At 45.9% G+C, this 22,291-nt stretch overlaps 1 protein-coding gene across 1 annotated transcript in view; it reads left to right on the top strand.

Moving 5' to 3' along the window:
* dntt (deoxynucleotidyltransferase, terminal) overlaps window positions 1-22,291 on the top strand; it is a 157,883-nt gene that overhangs the window by 42,224 nt on the left and 93,368 nt on the right. The window contains exon 4 of the mRNA XM_072436327.1: window positions 17,421-17,594. Within this exon, the coding sequence (XP_072292428.1) occupies window positions 17,421-17,594 (174 nt within the window). The remainder of the gene's footprint in view (window positions 1-17,420; window positions 17,595-22,291) is intronic.

Genomic DNA, 22,291 nt, shown 5'->3' with positions numbered 1-22,291 from the left:
TCTGGCACCAGCAAGAGGACGGTCCATGTTTAGTCCTGACTCTGGCACCAGCAGGAGGCCGGACCATGTTTAGTCCTGACTCTGGCACCAGCAGGAGGCCGGTCCATGTTTAGTCCTGACTCTGGGCACCAGCAGGAGGCCGGTCCATTTTTCGTCCTGACTCTGGCACCAGCAGGAGGCCGGTCCATGTTTAGTCCTGACTCTGGCACCAGCAGGAGGTCGTCCATGTTTAGTCCTGACTCTGGCACCAGCAGGAGGCCGGTCCATGTTTAGTCCTGACTCCTGACTCTGGCACCAGCAGGAGGCCAGTACATGTTTAGTCCTGACTCTGGCACCAGCAAGAGGCCGGTCCATGTTTAGTCCTGACTCTGGCACCAGCAGGAGGCCGGTCCATGTTTAGTCCTGACTCTGGGCACCAGCAGGAGGCCGGTCCATGTTTAGTCCTGACTCTGGCACCAGCAGGAGGCCAGTCCATGTTTAGTCCTGATTCTGGCACCAGCAGGAGGCCGGTCCATGTTTAGTCCTGACTCTGGCACCAGCAAGAGGCCGGTCCATGTTTAGTCCTGACTCTGGCACCAGCAGGAGGCCGGTCCATGTTTAGTCCTGACTCTGGCACCAGCAGGAGGCCGGTCCATGTTTAGTCCTGACTCTGGGCACCAGCAGGAGGCCGGTCCATGTTTAGTCCTGACTCCTGACTCTGGCACCAGCAGGAGGCCAGTCCATGTTTAGTCCTGACTCTGGGAGGCCAGTCCATGTTTAGTCCTGACTCTGGCACCAGCAGGAGGCCGGTCCATGTTTAGTCCTGACTCTGGCACCAGCAGGAGGCCGGTCCATGTTTAGTCCTGACTCCTGACTCTGGCACCAGCAGGAGGCCAGTCCATGTTTAGTCCTGACTCTGGGAGGCCAGTCCATGTTTAGTCCTGACTCTGGCACCAGCAGGAGGCCGGTCCATGTTTAGTCCTGACTCTGGCACCAGCAGGAGGCCGGTCCATGTTTAGTCCTGACTCCTGACTCTGGCACCAGCAGGAGGCCAGTCCATGTTTAGTCCTGATTCTGGCACCAGCAGGAGGCCGGTCCATGTTTAGTCCTAACTCTGGCACCAGCAAGAGGACGGTCCATGTTTAGTCCTGACTCTGGGCACCAGCAGGAGGCCGGTCCATGTTTAGTCCTGACTCTGGCACCAGCAGGAGGCCAGTCCATGTTTAGTCCTGACTCTGGCACCAGCAGGAGGCCGGTCCATGTTTAGTCCTGACTCTGGCACCAGCAGGAGGCCGGTCAATGTTTAGTCCTGACTCTGGCACCAGCAGGAGGCCGGTCAATGTTTAGTCCTGACTCTGGCACCAGCAGGAGGCCGGTCCATGTTTAGTCCTGACTCTGGCAACAGCAGGAGGCCGGTCCATGTTTAGTCCTGACTCTGGGCACCAGCAGGAGGCCGGTCCATGTTTAGTCCTGACTCCTGACTCTGGCACCAGCAGGAGGCCAGTCCATGTTTAGTCCTGACTCTGGCACCAGCAGGAGGCCGGTCCATGTTTAGTCCTGACTCTGGCACCAGCAGGAGGCCGGTCCATGTTTAGTCCTGACTCCTGACTCTGGCACCAGCAGGAGGCCAGTCCATGTTTAGTCCTGACTCTGGGAGGCCAGTCCATGTTTAGTCCTGACTCTGGCACCAGCAGGAGGCCGGTCCATGTTTAGTCCTGACTCTGGCACCAGCAGGAGGCCGGTCCATGTTTAGTCCTGACTCCTGACTCTGGCACCAGCAGGAGGCCAGTCCATGTTTAGTCCTGATTCTGGCACCAGCAGGAGGCCGGTCCATGTTTAGTCCTAACTCTGGCACCAGCAAGAGGACGGTCCATGTTTAGTCCTGACTCTGGGCACCAGCAGGAGGCCGGTCCATGTTTAGTCCTGACTCTGGCACCAGCAGGAGGCCAGTCCATGTTTAGTCCTGACTCTGGCACCAGCAGGAGGCTGGTCCATGTTTAGTCCTGACTCTGGCACCAGCAGGAGGCCGGTCAATGTTTAGTCCTGACTCTGGCACCAGCAGGAGGCCGGTCAATGTTTAGTCCTGACTCTGGCACCAGCAGGAGGCCGGTCCATGTTTAGTCCTGACTCTGGCAACAGCAGGAGGCCGGTCCATGTTTAGTCCTGACTCTGGGCACCAGCAGGAGGCCGGTCCATGTTTAGTCCTGACTCCTGACTCTGGCACCAGCAGGAGGCCAGTCCATGTTTAGTCCTGACTCTGGCACCAGCAGGAGGCCGGTCCATGTTTAGTCCTGACTCTGGCACCAGCAGGAGGCCGGTCCATGTTTAGTCCTGACTCCTGACTCTGGCACCAGCAGGAGGCCAGTCCATGTTTAGTCCTGATTCTGGCACCAGCAGGAGGCCGGTCCATGTTTAGTCCTGACTCTGGCACCAGCAAGAGGACGGTCCATGTTTAGTCCTGACTCTGGCACCAGCAGGAGGCCGGTCCATGTTTAGTCCTGACTCTGGCACCAGCAGGAGGCCGGTCCATGTTTAGTCCTGACTCTGGGCACCAGCAGGAGGCCGGTCCATGTTTAGTCCTGACTCTGGCACCAGCAGGAGGCCGGTCCATGATTAGTCCTGACTCTGGCACCAGCAGGAGGCCGGTCCATGTTTAGTCCTGACTCTGGGCACCAGCAGGAGGCCGGACCATGTTTAGTTCTGACTCTGGCACCAGCAGGAGGCCGGTCCATGTTTAGTCCTGACTCTGGCACCAGTAGGAGGCCGGTCCATTTTTCGTCCTGACTCTGGCACCAGCAGGAGGCCGGTCCATGTTTAGTCCTGACTCTGGCACCAGCAGGAGGCCGTCCATGTTTAGTCCTGACTCTGGCACCAGCAGGAGGCCGGTCCATGTTTAGTCCTGACTCCTGACTCTGGCACCAGCAGGAGGCCAGTACATGTTTAGTCCTGACTCTGGCACCAGCAAGAGGCCGGTCCATGTTTAGTCCTGACTCTGGCACCAGCAGGAGGCCGGTCCATGTTTAGTCCTGACTCTGGGCACCAGCAGGAGGCCGGTCCATGTTTAGTCCTGACTCTGGCACCAGCAGGAGGCCAGTCCATGTTTAGTCCTGATTCTGGCACCAGCAGGAGGCCGGTCCATGTTTAGTCCTGACTCTGGCACCAGCAAGAGGCCGGTCCATGTTTAGTCCTGACTCTGGCACCAGCAGGAGGCCGGTCCATGTTTAGTCCTGACTCTGGCACCAGCAGGAGGCCGGTCCATGTTTAGTCCTGACTCTGGGCACCAGCAGGAGGCCGGTCCATGTTTAGTCCTGACTCCTGACTCTGGCACCAGCAGGAGGCCAGTCCATGTTTAGTCCTGACTCTGGGAGGCCAGTCCATGTTTAGTCCTGACTCTGGCACCAGCAGGAGGCCGGTCAATGTTTAGTCCTGACTCTGGCACCAGCAGGAGGCCGGTCCATGTTTAGTCCTGACTCCTGACTCTGGCACCAGCAGGAGGCCAGTCCATGTTTAGTCCTGACTCTGGGAGGCCAGTCCATGTTTAGTCCTGACTCTGGCACCAGCAGGAGGCCGGTCCATGTTTAGTCCTGACTCTGGCACCAGCAGGAGGCCGGTCCATGTTTAGTCCTGACTCCTGACTCTGGCACCAGCAGGAGGCCAGTCCATGTTTAGTCCTGACTCTGGCACCAGCAGGAGGCCGGTCCATGTTTAGTCCTGACTCTGGGCACCAGCAGGAGGCCGGTCCATGTTTAGTCCTGACTCCTGACTCTAGCACCAGCAGGAGGCCAGTCCATGTTTAGTCCTGACTCTGGCACCAGCAGGAGGCCGGTCCATGTTTAGTCCTGACTCTGGGCACCAGCAGGAGGCCGGTCCATGTTTAGTCCTGACTCTGGCACCAGCAGGAGGCCAGTCCATGTTTAGTCCTGACTCTGGGCACCAGCAGGAGGCCGGTCCATGTTTAGTCCTGACTCTGGCACCAGCAAGAGGACGGTCCATGTTTAGTCCTGACTCTGGCACCAGCAGGAGGCCGGTCCATGTTTAGTCCTGACTCTGGCACCAGCAGGAGGCCGGTCCATGTTTAGTCCTGACTCTGGGCACCAGCAGGAGGCCGGTCCATGTTTAGTCCTGACTCTGGCACCAGCAGGAGGCCAGTCCATGTTTAGTCCTGACTCTGGCACCAGCAGGAGGCCGGTCCATGTTTAGTCCTGACTCTGGCACCAGCAGGAGGCCGGTCCATGTTTAGTCCTGACTCTGGCACCAGCAGGAGGCCGGTCCATGTTTAGTCCTGACTCTGGCAACAGCAGGAGGCCGGTCCATGTTTAGTCCTGACTCTGGGCACCAGCAGGAGGCCGGTCCATGTTTAGTCCTGACTCCTGACTCTGGCACCAGCAGGAGGCCAGTCCATGTTTAGTCCTGACTCTGGCACCAGCAGGAGGCCGGTCCATGTTTAGTCCTGACTCTGGCACCAGCAGGAGGCCGGTCCATGTTTAGTCCTGACTCCTGACTCTGGCACCAGCAGGAGGCCAGTCCATGTTTAGTCCTGATTCTGGCACCAGCAGGAGGCCGGTCCATGTTTAGTCCTGACTCTGGCACCAGCAAGAGGACGGTCCATGTTTAGTCCTGACTCTGGCACCAGCAGGAGGCCGGACCATGTTTAGTCCTGACTCTGGCACCAGCAGGAGGCCGGTCCATGTTTAGTCCTGACTCTGGGCACCAGCAGGAGGCCGGTCCATTTTTCGTCCTGACTCTGGCACCAGCAGGAGGCCGGTCCATGTTTAGTCCTGACTCTGGCACCAGCAGGAGGCCGTCCATGTTTAGTCCTGACTCTGGCACCAGCAGGAGGCCGGTCCATGTTTAGTCCTGACTCCTGACTCTGGCACCAGCAGGAGGCCAGTACATGTTTAGTCCTGACTCTGGCACCAGCAAGAGGCCGGTCCATGTTTAGTCCTGACTCTGGCACCAGCAGGAGGCCGGTCCATGTTTAGTCCTGACTCTGGGCACCAGCAGGAGGCCGGTCCATGTTTAGTCCTGACTCTGGCACCAGCAGGAGGCCAGTCCATGTTTAGTCCTGATTCTGGCACCAGCAGGAGGCCGGTCCATGTTTAGTCCTGACTCTGGCACCAGCAAGAGGCCGGTCCATGTTTAGTCCTGACTCTGGCACCAGCAGGAGGCCGGTCCATGTTTAGTCCTGACTCTGGCACCAGCAGGAGGCCGGTCCATGTTTAGTCCTGACTCTGGGCACCAGCAGGAGGCCGGTCCATGTTTAGTCCTGACTCCTGACTCTGGCACCAGCAGGAGGCCAGTCCATGTTTAGTCCTGACTCTGGGAGGCCAGTCCATGTTTAGTCCTGACTCTGGCACCAGCAGGAGGCCGGTCCATGTTTAGTCCTGACTCTGGCACCAGCAGGAGGCCGGTCCATGTTTAGTCCTGACTCCTGACTCTGGCACCAGCAGGAGGCCAGTCCATGTTTAGTCCTGACTCTGGGAGGCCAGTCCATGTTTAGTCCTGACTCTGGCACCAGCAGGAGGCCGGTCCATGTTTAGTCCTGACTCTGGCACCAGCAGGAGGCCGGTCCATGTTTAGTCCTGACTCCTGACTCTGGCACCAGCAGGAGGCCGGTCCATGTTTAGTCCTGACTCTGGGCACCAGCAGGAGGCCGGTCCATGTTTAGTCCTGACTCTGGCACCAGCAGGAGGCCAGTCCATGTTTAGTCCTGACTCTGGCACCAGCAGGAGGCCGGTCCATGTTTAGTCCTGACTCTGGCACCAGCAGGAGGCCGGTCCATGTTTAGTCCTGACTCTGGCACCAGCAGGAGGCCGGTCCATGTTTAGTCCTGACTCTGGCACCAGCAGGAGGCCGGTCCATGTTTAGTCCTGACTCTGGCACCAGCAGGAGGCCGGTCCATGTTTAGTCCTGACTCTGGGCACCAGCAGGAGGCCGGACCATGTTTAGTCCTGACTCTGGCACCAGCAGGAGGCCGGTCCATGTTTAGTCCTGACTCTGGCACCAGCAGGAGGCCGGACCATGTTTAGTCCTGACTCTGGCACCAGCAGGAGGCCGGTCCATGTTTTGTCCTGACTCTGGCACCAGCAGGAGGCCGGTCCATGTTTAGTCCTGACTCTGGCACCAGCAGGAGGCCGGACCATGTTTAGTCCTGACCCTGGCACCAGCAGGAGGCCGGTCCATGTTTAGTCCTGACTCTGGCACCAGTAGGAGGCCGGTCCATTTTTCGTCCTGACTCTGGCACCAGCAGGAGGCCGGTCCATGTTTAGTCCTGACTCTGGCACCAGCAGGAGGCCGGTCCATGTTTAGTCCTGACTCTGGCACCAGCAGGAGGCCGTCCATGTTTAGTCCTGACTCTGGCACCAGCAGGAGGCCGGTCCATGTTTAGTCCTGACTCTGGCACCAGCAGGAGGCCGGACCATGTTTAGTCCTGACTCTGGCACCAGCAGGAGGCCGGTCCATGTTTAGTCCTGACTCTGGGCACCAGCAGGAGGCCGGACCATGTTTAGTCCTGACTCTGGCACCAGCAGGAGGCCGGTCCATGTTTAGTCCTGACTCTGGCACCAGCAGGAGGCCGTCCATGTTTAGTCCTGACTCTGGCACCAGCAGGAGGCCGGACCCTGTTTAGTCCTGACTCTGGCACCAGCAGGAGGCCGGTCCATGTTTAGTCCTGACTCTGGCACCAGCAGGAGGCCGGTCCATGTTTAGTCCTGACTCTGGTACCAGCAGGAGGCCGTCCATGTTTAGTCCTGACTCTGGCACCAGCAGGAGGCCGGTCCATTTTTCGTCCTGACTCTGGCACCAGCAGGAGGCCGGTCCATGTTTAGTCCTTACTCTGGCACCAGCAGGAGGCCGGTCCATGTTTAGTCCTTACTCTGGCACCAGCAGGAGGCCGGTCCATGTTTAGTCCTGACTCTGGCACCAGTAGGAGGCCGGTCCATGTTTATTCCTGACTCTGGCACCAGCAGGAGGCCGGTCCATGTTTAGTCCTGACTCTGGCACCAGCAGGAGGCCGGTCCATGTTTATTCCTGACTCTGGCACCAGCAGGAGGCCGGTCCATGTTTATTCCTGACTCTGGCACCAGCAGGAGGCCGGTCCATGTTTAGTCCTGACTCTGGCACCAGCAGGAGGCCGGTCCATGTTTAGTCCTTACTCTGGCACCAGCAGGAGGCCGGTCCATGTTTAGTCCTGACTCTGGCACCAGTAGGAGGCCGGTCCATGTTTATTCCTGACTCTGGCACCAGCAGGAGGCCGGTCCATGTTTAGTCCTGACTCTGGCACCAGCAGGAGGCCGGACCATGTTTAGTCCTGACTCTGGCACCAGCAGGAGGCCGGTCCATGTTTAGTCCTGACTCTGGCACCAGTAGGAGGCCGGTCCATTTTTCGTCCTGACTCTGGCACCAGCAGGAGGCCGGTCCATGTTTATTCCTGACTCTGGCACCAGCAGGAGGCCGGTCCATGTTTATTCCTGACTCTGGCACCAGCAGGAGGCCGGTCCATGTTTAGTCCTGACTCTGGCACCAGCAGGAGGCCGGTCCATGTTTAGTCCTTACTCTGGCACCAGCAGGAGGCCGGTCCATGTTTAGTCCTGACTCTGGCACCAGTAGGAGGCCGGTCCATGTTTATTCCTGACTCTGGCACCAGCAGGAGGCCGGTCCATGTTTATTCCTGACTCTGGCACCAGCAGGAGGCCGGTCCATGTTTAGTCCTGACTCTGGCACCAGCAGGAGGCCGGTCCATGTTTAGTCCTTACTCTGGCACCAGCAGGAGGCCGGTCCATGTTTAGTCCTGACTCTGGCACCAGTAGGAGGCCGGTCCATGTTTATTCCTGACTCTGGCACCAGCAGGAGGCCGGTCCATGTTTATTCCTGACTGGCACCAGCAGGAGGCCGGTTGATAAGCACAATAATGCCAGTTTAAATACAGTTAATAAGCACAATAATGCCAGTTTAAATACTGTTAATAAGCACAATAATGCCAGTTTAAATACAGTTAATAAGCACAATAATGCCAGTTTAAATACTGTTAATAAGCACAATAATGCCAGTTTAAATACAGTTAATAAGCACAATAATGCCAGTTTAAATACAGTTAATAAGCACAATAATGCCAGTTTAAATACAGTTAATAAGCACAATAATGCCAGTTTAAATACAGTTAATAAGCACAATAATGCCAGTTTAAATACTGTTAATAAGCACAATAATGCCAGTTTAAATACAGTTAATAAGCACAATAATGCCAGTTTAAATACAGTTGATAAGCACAATAATGCCAGTTTAAATACTGTTAATAAGCACAATAATGCCAGTTTAAATACAGTTAATAAGCACAATAATGCCAGTTTAAATACAGTTAATAAGCACAATAATGCCAGTTTAAATACAGTTAATAAGCACAATAATGCCAGTTTAAATACAGTTAATAAGCACAATAATGCCAGTTTAAATACAGTTAATAAGCACAATAATGCCAGTTTAAATACTGTTAATAAGCACAATAATGCCAGTTTAAATACAGTTAATAAGCACAATAATGCCAGTTTAAATACTGTTAATAAGCACAATAATGCCAGTTTAAATACAGTTAATAAGCACAATAATGCCAGTTTGAATACAGTTAATAAGCACAATAATGCCAGTTTAAATACAGTTAATAAGCACAATAATGCCAGTTTAAATACAGTTAATAAGCACAATAATGCCAGTTTAAATACTGTTAATAAGCACAATAATGCCAGTTTAAATACAGTTAATAAGCACAATAATGCCAGTTTAAATACAGTTAATAAGCACAATAATGCCAGTTTAAATACAGTTAATAAGCACAATAATGCCAGTTTAAATACAGTTAATAAGCACAATAATGCCAGTTTAAATACTGTTAATAAGCACAATAATGCCAGTTTAAATACAGTTAATAAGCACAATAATGCCAGTTTAAATACAGTTAATAAGCACAATAATGCCAGTTTAAATACACCCTTCGGGGTCGACGCCCGCGCCGGCGCGTGTGAAAACATGGTCGGCTTTAGGACCCTGTAGCATGAAAACCAAGCAACGTAGACGGCTGACGTCATACGGAAGTGGAGACCCGTAGCAACATCTGAGTTTTTGTTTTTTTCGAATCCACCAGATAAAACCAAAGTTATGAACGTTTCAATTCCATTGAAAATTTGCGGAAAAATATGCGCTCTTTTCTGCGCGCGTTACATTTCTTATAATAACTTTGTCGTCTTTTGTGATAAAACGAAACGGAAAAAAACGTTAGCCTTGTGCTAACCCGGATGTTCAGGACGCACACGAGGAACGTAAACATTAGTCACATGACAATTAGTCAAAGAGGAAGAACGAACGAGAGGAATAAAGCTGTTTTTGAGTAGATTTGGAGAGTTTTAGTATTTCAAGTATTTCATTGTCAGTAATATAGTTGTGAAGCAGAATGAGGGGCAAACTTCATGTTGATCAAGTTTAGACCTGGTTTAGACCTGCTTTAGTCCTGGTTTAGTCCTGGTTTAGTCCTGGTTTAGTCCTGGTTTAGACCTGCTTTAGTCCTGCTTTAGACCTGGTTTAGACCTGGTTTAGTTCTGGTTTAGACCTGGTTTAGTCCTGGTTTAGACCTGGTTTAGACCTGGTTTAGTCCTGGTTTAGACCTGGTTTAGACCTGGTTTAGACCTGCTTTAGTCCTGCTTTAGACCTGGTTTAGACCTGGTTTAGTTCTGGTTTAGACCTGGTTTAGTCCTGGTTTAGACCTGGTTTAGACCTGGTTTAGACCTGGTTTAGTCCTGGTTTAGTCCTGGTTTAGACCTGGTTTAGACCTGGTTTAGTCCTGGTTTAGACCTGGTTTAGTCCTGGGTTAGACCTGGTTTAGTCCTGGTTTAGTCCTGGTTTAGACCTGGTTTAGTCCTGGTTTAGTCCTGGTTTAGACCTGGTTTAGACCTGGTTTAGTCCTGGTTTAGTCCTGGTTTAGACCTGGTTTAGACCTGGTTTAGTCCTGGTTTAGTCCTGGTTTAGACCTGGTTTAGACCTGGTTTAGTCCTGGTTTAGTCCTGGTTTAGACCTGGTTTAGTCCTGGTTTAGTCCTGATTTAGTCCTGGTTTAGACCTGGTTTAGACCTGGTTTAGTCCTGGTTTAGTCCTGGTTTAGACCTGGTTTAGTCCTGGTTTAGTCCTGGTTTAGACCTGGTTTAGACCTGGTTTAGTCCTGGTTTAGTCCTGATTTAGTCCTGGTTTAGACCTGGTTTAGTCCTGGTTTAGTCCTGGTTTAGACCTGGTTTAGACCTGGTTTAGTCCTGGTTTAGTCCTGGTTTAGACCTGGTTTAGACCTGGTTTAGTCCTGGTTTAGTCCTGGTTTAGACCTGGTTTAGTCCTGGTTTAGTCCTGGTTTAGACCTGGTTTAGACCTGGTTTAGTCCTGGTTTAGTCCTGGTTTAGACCTGGTTTAGACCTGGTTTAGTCCTGGTTTAGACCTGGTTTAGTCCTGGTTTAGACCTGGTTTAGTCCTGGTTTAGTCCTGGTTTAGACCTGGTTTAGACCTGGTTTAGTCCTGGTTTAGTCCTGGTTTAGACCTGGTTTAGACCTGGTTTAGACCTGGGTTGGACCTGGTTTAGACCTGGTTTAGACCTGGTTTAGACCTGGTTTAGACCTGGGTTGGACCTGGTTTAGTCCTGGTTTAGACCTGGTTTAGACCTGGTTTAGTCCTGGTTTAGTCCTGGTTTAGACCTGGTTTAGAGTTCCTTCTGAACATCACTCACATGGAAGTGCAAGGCCTGTGATGTGGCTCTCTGTGTCATTTTGGACTGAAACTGTTTTGAGAAGTAGCACAAATAGAAAAACGCCTGAGGATTTACCTACTTTTTATTGTAAATAGTGGTTTATTGCTTGTATATATCACAAGAATACTTTTATAAGTTCATATTTGCACCTTGTGGTTCAGTTTGAACCTTTTTAAATGCTTGGTTGAGCATGTTTGAGGGTTTTACAATGAAAAAAACATAATTTTTCTAGACGGACTTTGTGTTTTCTGTGTGTGTTTAGGTCCAGTGTGTTGAAATAGTATGTCAAAATGAAAAACTAACTAACTCATCATATAGGTGAGGTTGTGCTGAAAAAAAAGATACCCAACATTGGTCTGGTAAACATTTCTTAATGTAGTGTATCAGGGCAAAATTGAAGGTACCCAAAAACGGCCAAAAACGCTCCGGACCCCGAAGGGTTAATAAGCACAATAATGCCAGTTTAAATACTGTTAATAAGCACAATAATGCCAGTTTAAATACAGTTAATAAGCACAATAATGCCAGTTTAAATACAGTTAATAAGCACAATAATGCCAGTTTAAATACTGTTAATAAGCACAATAATGCCAGTTTAAATACAGTTAATAAGCACAATAATGCCAGTTTAAATACAGTTAATAAGCACAATAATGCCAGTTTAAATACTGTTAATAAGCACAATAATGCCAGTTTAAATACTGTTAATAAGCACAATAATGCCAGTTTAAATACTGTTAATAAGCACAATAATGCCAGTTTAAATACAGTTAATAAGCACAATAATGCCAGTTTAAATACTGTTAATAAGCACAATAATGCCAGTTTAAATACTGTTAATAAGCACAATAATGCCAGTTTAAATACTGTTAATAAGCACAATAATGTTAGTTTAAATACAGTTAATAAGCACAATAATACCAGTTTAAATACAGTTAATAAGCACAATAATGCCAGTTTAAATACTGTTAATAAGCACAATAATGCCAGTTTAAATACAGTTAATAAGCACAATAATGCCAGTTTAAATACTGTTAATAAGCACAATAATGCCAGTTTAAATACTGTTAATAAGCACAATAATGCCAGTTTAAATACAGTTAATAAGCACAATAATGCCAGTTTAAATACTGTTAATAAGCACAATAATGCCAGTTTAAATACTGTTAATAAGCACAATAATGCCAGTTTAAATACTGTTAATAAGCACAATAATGCCAGTTTAAATACTGTTAATAAGCACAATAATGTTAGTTTAAATACAGTTAATAAGCACAATAATACCAGTTTAAATACAGTTAATAAGCACAATAATGCCAGTTTAAATACAGTTGATAAGCACAATAATGCCAGTTTAAATACTGTTAATAAGCACAATAATGCCAGTTTAAATACAGTTAATAAGCACAATAAGGCCAGTTTAAATACAGTTAATAAGCACAATAATGCCAGTTTAAATACAGTTAATAAGCACAATAATGCCAGTTTAAATACAGTTAATAAGCACAATAATGCCAGTTTAAATACTGTTAATAAGCACAATAATGCCAGTTTAAATACAGTTAATAAGCACAATAATGCCAGTTTAAATACAGTTAATAAGCACAATAATGCCAGTTTAAATACTGTTAATAAGCACAATAATGCCAGTTTAAATACTGTTAATAAGCACAATAATGCCAGTTTAAATACAGTTAATAAGCACAATAATGCCAGTTTAAATACTGTTAATAAGCACAATAATGCCAGTTTAAATACTGTTAATAAGCACAATAATGCCAGTTTAAATACTGTTAATAAGCACAATAATGTTAGTTTAAATACAGTTAATAAGCACAATAATACCAGTTTAAATACAGTTGATAAGCACAATAATGCCAGTTTAAATACTGTTAATAAGCACAATAATGCCAGTTTAAATACTGTTAATAAGCACAATAATGCCAGTTTAAATACTGTTAATAAGCACAATAATGCCAGTTTAAATACTGTTAATAAGCACAATAATGCCAGTTTAAATACAGTTAATAAGCACAATAATGCCAGTTTAAATACAGTTAATAAGCACAATAATGCCAGTTTAAATACAGTTAATAAGCACAATAATGCCAGTTTAAATACTGTTAATAAGCACAATAATGCCAGTTTAAATACAGTTGATAAGCACAATAATGCCAGTTTAAATACAGTTAATAAGCACAATAATGCCAGTTTAAATACTGTTAATAAGCACAATAATGCCAGTTTAAATACTGTTAATAAGCACAATAATGCCAGTTTAAATACTGTTAATAAGCACAATAATGCCAGTTTAAATACTGTTAATAAGCACAATAATGCCAGTTTAAATACAGTTAATAAGCACAATAATGCCAGTTTAAAGACTGTTAATAAGCACAATAATGTTAGTTTAAATACAGTTAATAAGCACAATAATGTTAGTTTAAATACAGTTAATAAGCACAATAATGTTAGTTTAAATACAGTTAATAAGCACAATAATACCAGTTTAAATACAGTTAATAAGCACAATAATGCCAGTTTAAATACAGTTAATAAGCACAATAATGCCAGTTTAAATACAGTTAATAAGCACAATAATGCCAGTTTAAAGACTGTTAATAAGCACAATAATGTTAGTTTAAATACAGTTAATAAGCACAATAATGCCAGTTTAAATACAGTTAATAAGCACAATAATACCAGTTTAAATACAGTTAATAAGCACAATAATACCAGTTTAAATACAGTTAAGCACAATAATACCAGTTTAAATACAGTAGCTGCTGGAACAGGCACAAAAACATCACAGGTTGTGGCCTAATGTTGTGAAAGGTGTCGCGTCTGTGTGCTAAGAAAACACTGGTCGTCGTGGTTACGGCTGACGAGCGCAGTGAGGAGGGGACAGGTCCGCACCTGACTGAGGTGTGATCATGTGACAGGAGCTTTCAGCCGCCAAAGACGCAGAAAGAAAGACAAAAGGGACGAAGACGGGACCGAGAGAATCTAGAGGGAAACTTCCATTTCAATAGGTTTTAGATGTTTTGATGCTATTGTGACCAAAACATATTTAAGTTTTTTGTGAGAGCATTAATTAGGATGCATTTCATGAAAAGGCAGTATAAAAACAGACGTGTATAACAAAGGCACCAAATAAAAAAAAAAAAAAGCCTGTATTTTCATTAATTCATTTATTGCATTCATACTTATTAGTGTAATATTTTACTGGGTTCTTTTTGTTCTAAAAGCAATTCCCTTTAAGTTAGACACGAACAGTACCTACAGTGCAGACACTAGGCTAGCGCTCTCTGCTGGACACTCAGGTTTCAGTTTGAGAGACAATCATAAAACCTAACGGTCCTGACGAAGCAATGACATTTCCAATTACCCTCGTCGTCTCCTTTCCCTCGTCGTCTCCTTTCCCTCGCCTCCTCCTGCGCCGTGGTGATTGGACCAGGACTCGCTCTGCTCGAGGCTCTAACTTTGGCCCCTGATCTGAGGAGGGGAAGTACAGAAATACACACGTTTCCCAAGCTTTATGTATTATTATATTCTCTTTAAATGGAAATATTTTAGACCTTTTAAGTTTGAGTTGAGCCGTGGTTCAGTTTATTTTATAGTTCTATGTTTAAATTACAGTTTAGTCCTGGTTTATATTGGTTTTCTTGCTTTTCTCTAATTTGGTTCTCATTTAAAGGCACACTCTGTTACTACACTTTAATTCACCTTTAAAATGCATCACTCTTGTAATAGTGTTTGACCCTCTTTATTGTAGTTATACGCCTTTTTTCTATACGTTTATGCTTTATCTATTCCACATTTAACAGTTAAGAGTTTAAAGCAGGGCTCATTTAACTTAATTGTCTCTTTAACGACATTTTGAGCCGCACAAAATAACTGTTTATCATATTTTCCGGACTTTAAGTCTCACCAGCCAAAAAATGCATCATAGAGAAGAAAAAAAACATATATAGTAAAGTATATAAGTATAAGTATATGGGAATAAGTCACACTCCGGCCAAAACTATGAAAAAGACTGGAAAATACGGCATCTGCTTTAGATTTTGGTTGGATGAATACAAATTGCTCTATAAAACTAACCCAAAACTGTGCTGAACCCGAATGAAACCATACTAGACACCAAACAGGTCTAAACCAGGACTAACCCGGATTCAAACCAGGACTAAACTACTATTAACCCAGAATTAAACCAGTAAACAAGAGAATATGTGTTTTTTTTGTTGTTTAAATGTCCTCTGCTTATGTCACATCTGCTGCTCATGTCCAACCAGGAAGTGCAATTATAAACTTAGAATTAGTCAAACAAATCTCAAATCTTCAACATGTTCTCTATGTTTTGGTGAAATGTGTATCATAACCTGCCACATGCACAAATGTATAACTCTTAATGGAAGGAGAAAGTACTTTATTCCTCATTTTGCAGATTTTTTGTTGAATTAGTTGACGAAATCCTTTTTTGTCGTTAAGGTTTAAGTGAAGTTTGTATTTTATTATTGTATATCTGGATATAACAGGTTAACTTCCAGAGAAAAGGTGGAGATGTCAATCGACCGCTGTTACGACATGTTTTAGATCGAAAAACGCTGAATGAACCAGGTGTCCGGGGTTGTGAGCGCCCCCTGTGGCTCACCTTTGGACCTCACACCGGGGAGAAGATCCCTTTGTGATCGAAGCATGATGGATTCAGATGCAGGAGCTTGTTCTCATTCACACGCCTGGATATGGATCTGTGTTTTAAAGCACTTGGACACTGGCGTCGTAGGAGTGAGTTTTTACCGCACATTCGCACAACGCCAGCGGGACACAAGATGATCGTGGCTGGTTGAGCATTTGTCCTGAGGCTTTTCACATGGAGACGCCAGAGTCCGGGTCTGGAGTGGGCCGGGACCCGAGGGGGCCCTGTGCAGGAGCGGCAGACTCAACTGAAACGCAAGATTTGACAAATGGAGTAAATCAACCGCTCCTGCTCTGTGTTTTAGAGGATGTCTCACTTTTACTAATTTACCTTTTGTCATAGTTTTGCGACTTATACTCCAGAGCGACTTATATGTGATATTATTCGTTATTTTCACACTGGCAACCACAAGAGGGCGCTCTAGGCTCTAAGCGACGCAGAAGAATAATCTGCACTTTCTCTTCCTCTGGAGTTTGTGGAGTTGTTTAGAATTGACACAGAGGAAGAAGAATTCAGTGGATTTAGTGATTTGGGGTAAAACTGATGCTTTGGTAAACTTGTTAGCATGTTCTTTATGCTATAGTTATCTGAATAACTGTTCATATGTTACGTTAACATACCAGACACTTACCACAGTTCTGTCTGTGCCTCATGTAGCTGAAGCTGTTAGCGTTAGCATACGTCATGTAGCTGAAGGTGTTAGCGTTAGCATACGTCATGTAGCTGAAGGTGTTAGCGTTAGCATACATCATGTAGCTGAAGGTGTTAGCATTAGCATACGTACACCTACTCACCATGTTCTCTCATCTGTTATTATTTTAAACTGCATTTACAGATGAAACGTCTGTTCTTGGTCTTGGATTTAATCAAATAAATTTCCCCCAAAAATGCAACTTATACTCCAGTGCGACTTATATATGTTTTTTTCTTCTCTATTTCACATTTCTTTGGCTGGTTCGACTTATATGTGTCTTTATACGGCATGTTGTACTATCACCATCTTTGTCGCTATTGTTTCTGGACGAAATAACGGCAAAAAAAATAACATGACACGATCAAAGCAGAACTGTAGATGAAAATGTGAAATGCTGATGCTGGCAACAGCAGAAGGAGGCCATGGACTAAAAGCTTAGGATTTGTACATCTGTGGACTCTATATAGTGTCTACTGTCTCTGTTTTCTCACTGTAGTATATAACGTGTATGTTGTGAGGGATCAGAGGTGAGTTCGGGAGTGGGATTGGGGGGCGACAGGGGGCGACAGGGGCTCTGGGGACTCCTGTCTGCTTTAATACAGGTCAATGTCTCTCACAGTCACTTCTCTCCAGATACACGAGCGACTCTCGACTGCTGCGCTGCCTGTGCCGCGGTCATCTAGTGTTTTATGCATTCCATTTGTGCCTGAAGTCGTGGCTAGAATGTGCCGCGGGTGAAACCACAAGGCCAGATGCAGAGGAAATGGAAGGAAACCGAATAAGATTTTTCTGAAGGTCACAGCAACAACAACAACAACAGAAACAAAGTCATACACCAGAGTGACACATAAAAAATGCAGTTTAAAAATAGAGATCATTGTCAGTTGATTATTAAACGACGTGAGGTCCGTGTTCTCTGACCATGCGTTTCTCTGATTGGCTAATCCTCCCATTTCCCTCGAGTACAGGCGGTTTGGAGACAGTTTCTGCATCCCACAGACATTTAGGCTGTCTTTATTTCTTATTCTTATCCGCTGGATTACGAGCACACATACGTTTCTCTCCAGATGAGGCAGACAAACGTTTTTGGCTTCAGTATTTCTGCCTACAGTAAGTATTTTACACTGGAAAGAAAGCAGGGCGGTGCACGGGGAGGCGGCAGAGGTTCTGGGCCTTTCTCTGGACAGTTTGCATGTTCTCCCCCATGCTACAACACACGCAACTTCTCACTGTTTTTGACCTCGTCTCCTCTCCCCATCTCCTGTCCTCCTCCTGCAGGACGCCCTGGAGGTGCTGGTGGAGCACTACGAGCTGTCGGAGATGATGGAGGGCCCGTGCGTGGGCTTCAGGAGGGCCGCGTCGGTGCTGAAGAGTTTGTCCTGGAGCATAGAGAGTGTGAAGAGCACCGAGGGTCTGCCCAGTGTGGGGGGCCGCACCAGAACTCTCATACAGGTGATTAGAAAGTCCAAATGAACCTCTGTGCTTGCCTGACCAGCCATTCCCAACACGTTTTGACAGACTACTTTACAAAACCTGAGGGTCTGGGATCCAACCCAGTCGCGCCAATTTCCAAAGGGAGTGATTGACAGGCGGATTAACCAATCAGACAAACGCATTGTCTGTTCGTGTCCAAACAAACATGGTGGATCACGAGGAAAGAATAAAAATAACAGACTGAGAAACGTTGCCGACTTCTGCTGAGTCAACAAGCGACGCGCTAAACTCTGTAAATCTCAGGTAAATAAAGTTATATATTTTGTTCTGAATGTTCTGAAAATATTTGAGAGACGTCTTCCGCATTTGAGAGACACGTGACACAAATTAGCGGCGATGGTTGAAGCGGTAAATGCTGGAACGTTTTTTTTGACGCCCTCCAATGGTCCGATTCCAGACCGAGACGCATTCGAACAGAATGTGGGCGGGGCTGGCGGGTCAGGCAACCTCTGTGTGTGGAGTGAATGAACGAATGAGTGAATGAACGTATGTCCCCCTCGAGATGCACGATAAAACCACGAGAATGCTGCTACGACTTGTGTTTTTTAACAGAATAACAAAGATAAACTGCTCCATCCTCTTGACTAACAAATCCAATCCAAACAGGAAATACATGTTGTGTTACTGTGTCAGACGTTAACCGTTCTGCACCCACAACATGACGTGATGACACCATTAAACTGTTCCTGTATTTCCAAACACCGCTGCGTCTGCCCCGTCTCCCGTGACGCCCGATCTTTAGAGTCAATCAGATGTTCTTCAGTGTCGTGGGATGGAGCTTTAGTGTGTGTTCAGAGTCAGTGATTGCTCATCACATGTCTTTGAGATCCATTTTTTCCACTGAAACGAACCTGATTCTGCCTCTCGGGAGCTCATTTTCATCAAAGTTGTTCTTTAGATGAGCTCAGCAAACACACAACTGATTTATTTCAACTATTTTAACTACATTTGGCAGTTTTCAAATATCTGCGGGGCAAAAACACACTCGAAAAATAGTCACAATTTAAAGTTTCTGATGGACATTATTCATCTGCTCTTGTTTTTGCTTTTCCCCAAAAAATAACAGGATTGTGGATATTTAATAAGTTCTTTTATCACACTATCTGAGGGGCAAAAATACACTCAAAAATACCATATTTTCCGGACTATAAGTTGCACCGAAATGTAAGTCGCACCAACCAAAAATGCATAATAGAGAAGAAAAAAAACATAATAAGTTGCACTGGAGGATGAAATGCGGTTGCAAGTGTGAAAATAACAAATAATATCACATATAAGTCGCTCTGGAGTATAAGTATATAAGTATAAACATAAGAATAGGTCGCACCCCGGCCAAAACTATGAAAAAAGGTGCAACTTATAGTCCGGAAATTACGGTAGTCACAATTAAAATTTTCAGATGGACATTTTTCATCTGCTGTATTTTTGTGTCTGCTCTAGTTTTTGCTTTTCCAAAAACAAAACATAACAGGATTGTGGATATGAAATAACCTTTGCAGCAGTTTTTTATCACCGTGCGGATTGTGCAAACTGACAACAATTGGACGTGGCGAGAAACGCTGATGCCACTTTATTTCATTTCCTCGTAGCGTTTTATGTTACCCAAAAACATGAAGAATGGCGGTCGTAAATCACCGCGGCGGCTCTTTATCATCAGCATTTTTCACGATTATTTGACAAAACACAACTTTGAACAAACGTGTCGGTGGTTTTCAGACTGCGATGACGTGTGCGCGCCGGTGGCCAAGAGCCAGTTTCCATAGCGATTGCGTGTTTTCACAGGGAATATTTCAAAGGTAAATTCACAAATGTTGAACCTGATCATTTATATTATCATATCATTTAAAAGAATAAATAGAGTATTCATTTTCACTGCCCCTCTTTCTTTCTATCTCTTTCCTTTCCTGCGGTACAGTATAAAACACACACTTTGAGACGTACAACTCCAGCAGGTGGCGGTAAATGCACCTTTTCAGTAAAACCTTTCACTAAAAGTAACAGAAGACAGGCTTAAGTTCTGGAGAAGGAAAGAAAGAAGGAAACTGGAGTATAAGTCGCATTTTTAGGGGAAATTTAAGAACAGGAACAGACATTTAAAATAATAACAGATGAGAGAACATGGTGAATAGGTGTACGTATGCTAACGCTAACACCTTGAGCTACATGACGTATGCTAACGCTAACACCTTCAGCTACATGACGTATGCTAACGCTAACACCTTCAGCTACATGAGGCACAGACAGAACTGTGGTAAGTGTCTGGTATGTTAACGTAACATATGAACAGTTATTCAGATAACTATAGCATAAAGAACATGCTAACAAGTTTACCAAAGCATCAGTTTTACCCCAAAGTGAAGGTCCAAACCTCGCTATTGTGAAGCGACTGCGTTTCTGCAACTTTGCCACTTTTGTATAAAAATATATAGTATTATTCTATAACAGACGTAATCATAATATGTCTGGTTATTTTTCACTATCAATTTATTATAATTTATAACAAATAGTCTAATGATGCTTTTTAAATAAATTGAAAAGTTTTATTGCTCTATTAAAAGTGAATTACAATATAAATGTTTGTTCTGATCAGAACATCCCACACTGGACTCCTGCATGACACAATGCTGCGATGTGATTGGCTGATGGACCTTACACGCATAAACCTTCACGTTCCTCTCATTGCACTTTAAGAAGTCAAAGTAAAACAGACATCACGAGTCACGATTGATCTCACACATGGTGATGTGAGAGAGAGGGACGCAAACTCAAACCCGCTCATCTCTGACTGAGGCTGCACAGGGGCCCGGGACAGGGGCCCGGGACAGGGGCCGCACACTGTTCACTCCAAAGTTTCACATCAGAGGTTCTGGACGAGACGGCGCTCGTCCGGACCGGATCTCCGCCTCTTCGTGATCGGGGCATAGACGCCCCTCCCCGGCCTCACCTGCAGCTGACACTACGGGGCTGGTGTAAATGTGAAGCTTATTATCTTTCATTCAGACATATTATGCGCGGGGCAGAGCTCTCGTCGCCTCCAGCCTGAGCGAACTAACGTGACAGACTCATGTTGTTTCAAACAGCAGCATTAACCGTCTCTTTGTAAGATAAGTTCAATACCTGGAAAGTGTTGTTGAGTTTGCAGTTTCTTTACATCGTCAAGAAGTTTCTTCTTTCATTTTTCGGCATCGGGGGGATATATTCCTCTGGACATGAGGACCACGCAGGGACCACGTTGTGTTGTGTTTATGTTTTGCTCTCGTTCTGCTCGCGCACAATGAAGTTGCCCAATCAGCGCAGGTTTGGTGTCTTGGTTGCCAGATTGTCATTACAAATAAATGCGGTTTGTGCGTTATATGTTACCGCTGTGTGCGCTGCCGCGCCAGCAGCGCTACTACACTAGTGGCGGACGCTGCGCTTGCACTTCGCATAAGACGGGTTGCCAGATTGGGGGCCCTATTAACGCCTCGGGGCCCTACGCGGCTGCTTAGTTCGCTTATAGGCTGGGCCGGCCCTGCTCCCCGGCCAAAACTATGGAAAAAGGTGCGACTTATAGTTCTGAAAATACGGTAGTCCCAGTTTAGAACCTTCTAAGTGCAGTTTAGTGTAATAATACACTTTTGTTTCTCTCTCCTCCTTAACTTTTAATATTAAGCTTCAGTTTTCTGCAAAAGGAAATTTGTTCAAAGACGTTTTGGACTAAGAAATGTAAATCGGGTTTAAAAATAATCTTGTTTACTGAAGATGACACCAAAGTTGAATTTATTCCCCCCAAAAACTCGACTGCCGAGCCGAGCGTTTTGAAGTAAAAGACGAGCACTCCGGCTTCACCACACGTCTCCGAACCTCGTCTCGCTCAAAGAAAGTACAACTCGGAGCAGTGGTTCAGGGCGTCATGGCAACGTCAGAGAAATGTCCAGAACGTGTCTTGACTTCTGCAGGAGAAGGTGAGCGGCACCGGACTGAAACGTTGCACTTTATGACTGATGTTGTCTTCAGAGAACCTTGTCAGTGAGAAGAATACTTCACAAACAAGCCCGTGGTGTTTTATTTTACTTTATTTTTGTGTGTAATCCTGCGTATTCAAACGGACTCCCTCATTCGTTGTTTCATATGTTTAGCCTTTTTGAAATCGTAGAAAGTTTCAAAGGTTTTTATCTGGACGGAAGACGTTTCATTCAAAGGTCATTTTCAATCTGATGGCACTGATTTGTGCAGCAAAAAAATAAGAAATGAAAGAAAAAGGTCCGAGACACAACCTCCCCACCGTCTACAATCACCTCATGAGGCCTTGGCAGAAGTCAAACCGGTCAAAACGCTGAGAAAGTGAGGCGGACATGGCCGGACCTCAAAGGGCCTTAACGAGCCCGAGCTGTAAGGGTGAAACTGTAAGCACACAACATCGTTTCAGTTTCAGTTATAACTCCTCCCCTTTGGCAGGACCAATCAGAGCTCAGAAGAGAACATATATTACTGCTAAAAACATTTCCATCAGATTGAAAATAGCCTTTTTCCCCATTCATGCTTTATCTAAAGACAAACAGCATAAACATCCTGAGATACCCAAAGTACTTTAAAGTTGTACTATGTTACTTTCTGGTGAAGAGATGTTGTTACTTTAGTGGGAAAGTTCCATCGTGTGGCATTAAACCTGACCC

This window comes from Eucyclogobius newberryi, unplaced genomic scaffold (genome assembly GCF_026437365.1).
Source record: "Eucyclogobius newberryi isolate DKJ021-1_F unplaced genomic scaffold, fEucNew1.0.hap1 SCAF_8, whole genome shotgun sequence".
NCBI lineage: Eukaryota > Metazoa > Chordata > Actinopteri > Gobiiformes > Gobiidae > Eucyclogobius > Eucyclogobius newberryi.
Note: the sequence above shows the minus strand (reverse complement) of the source record. Positions and strands in the feature narration are given on the sequence as shown.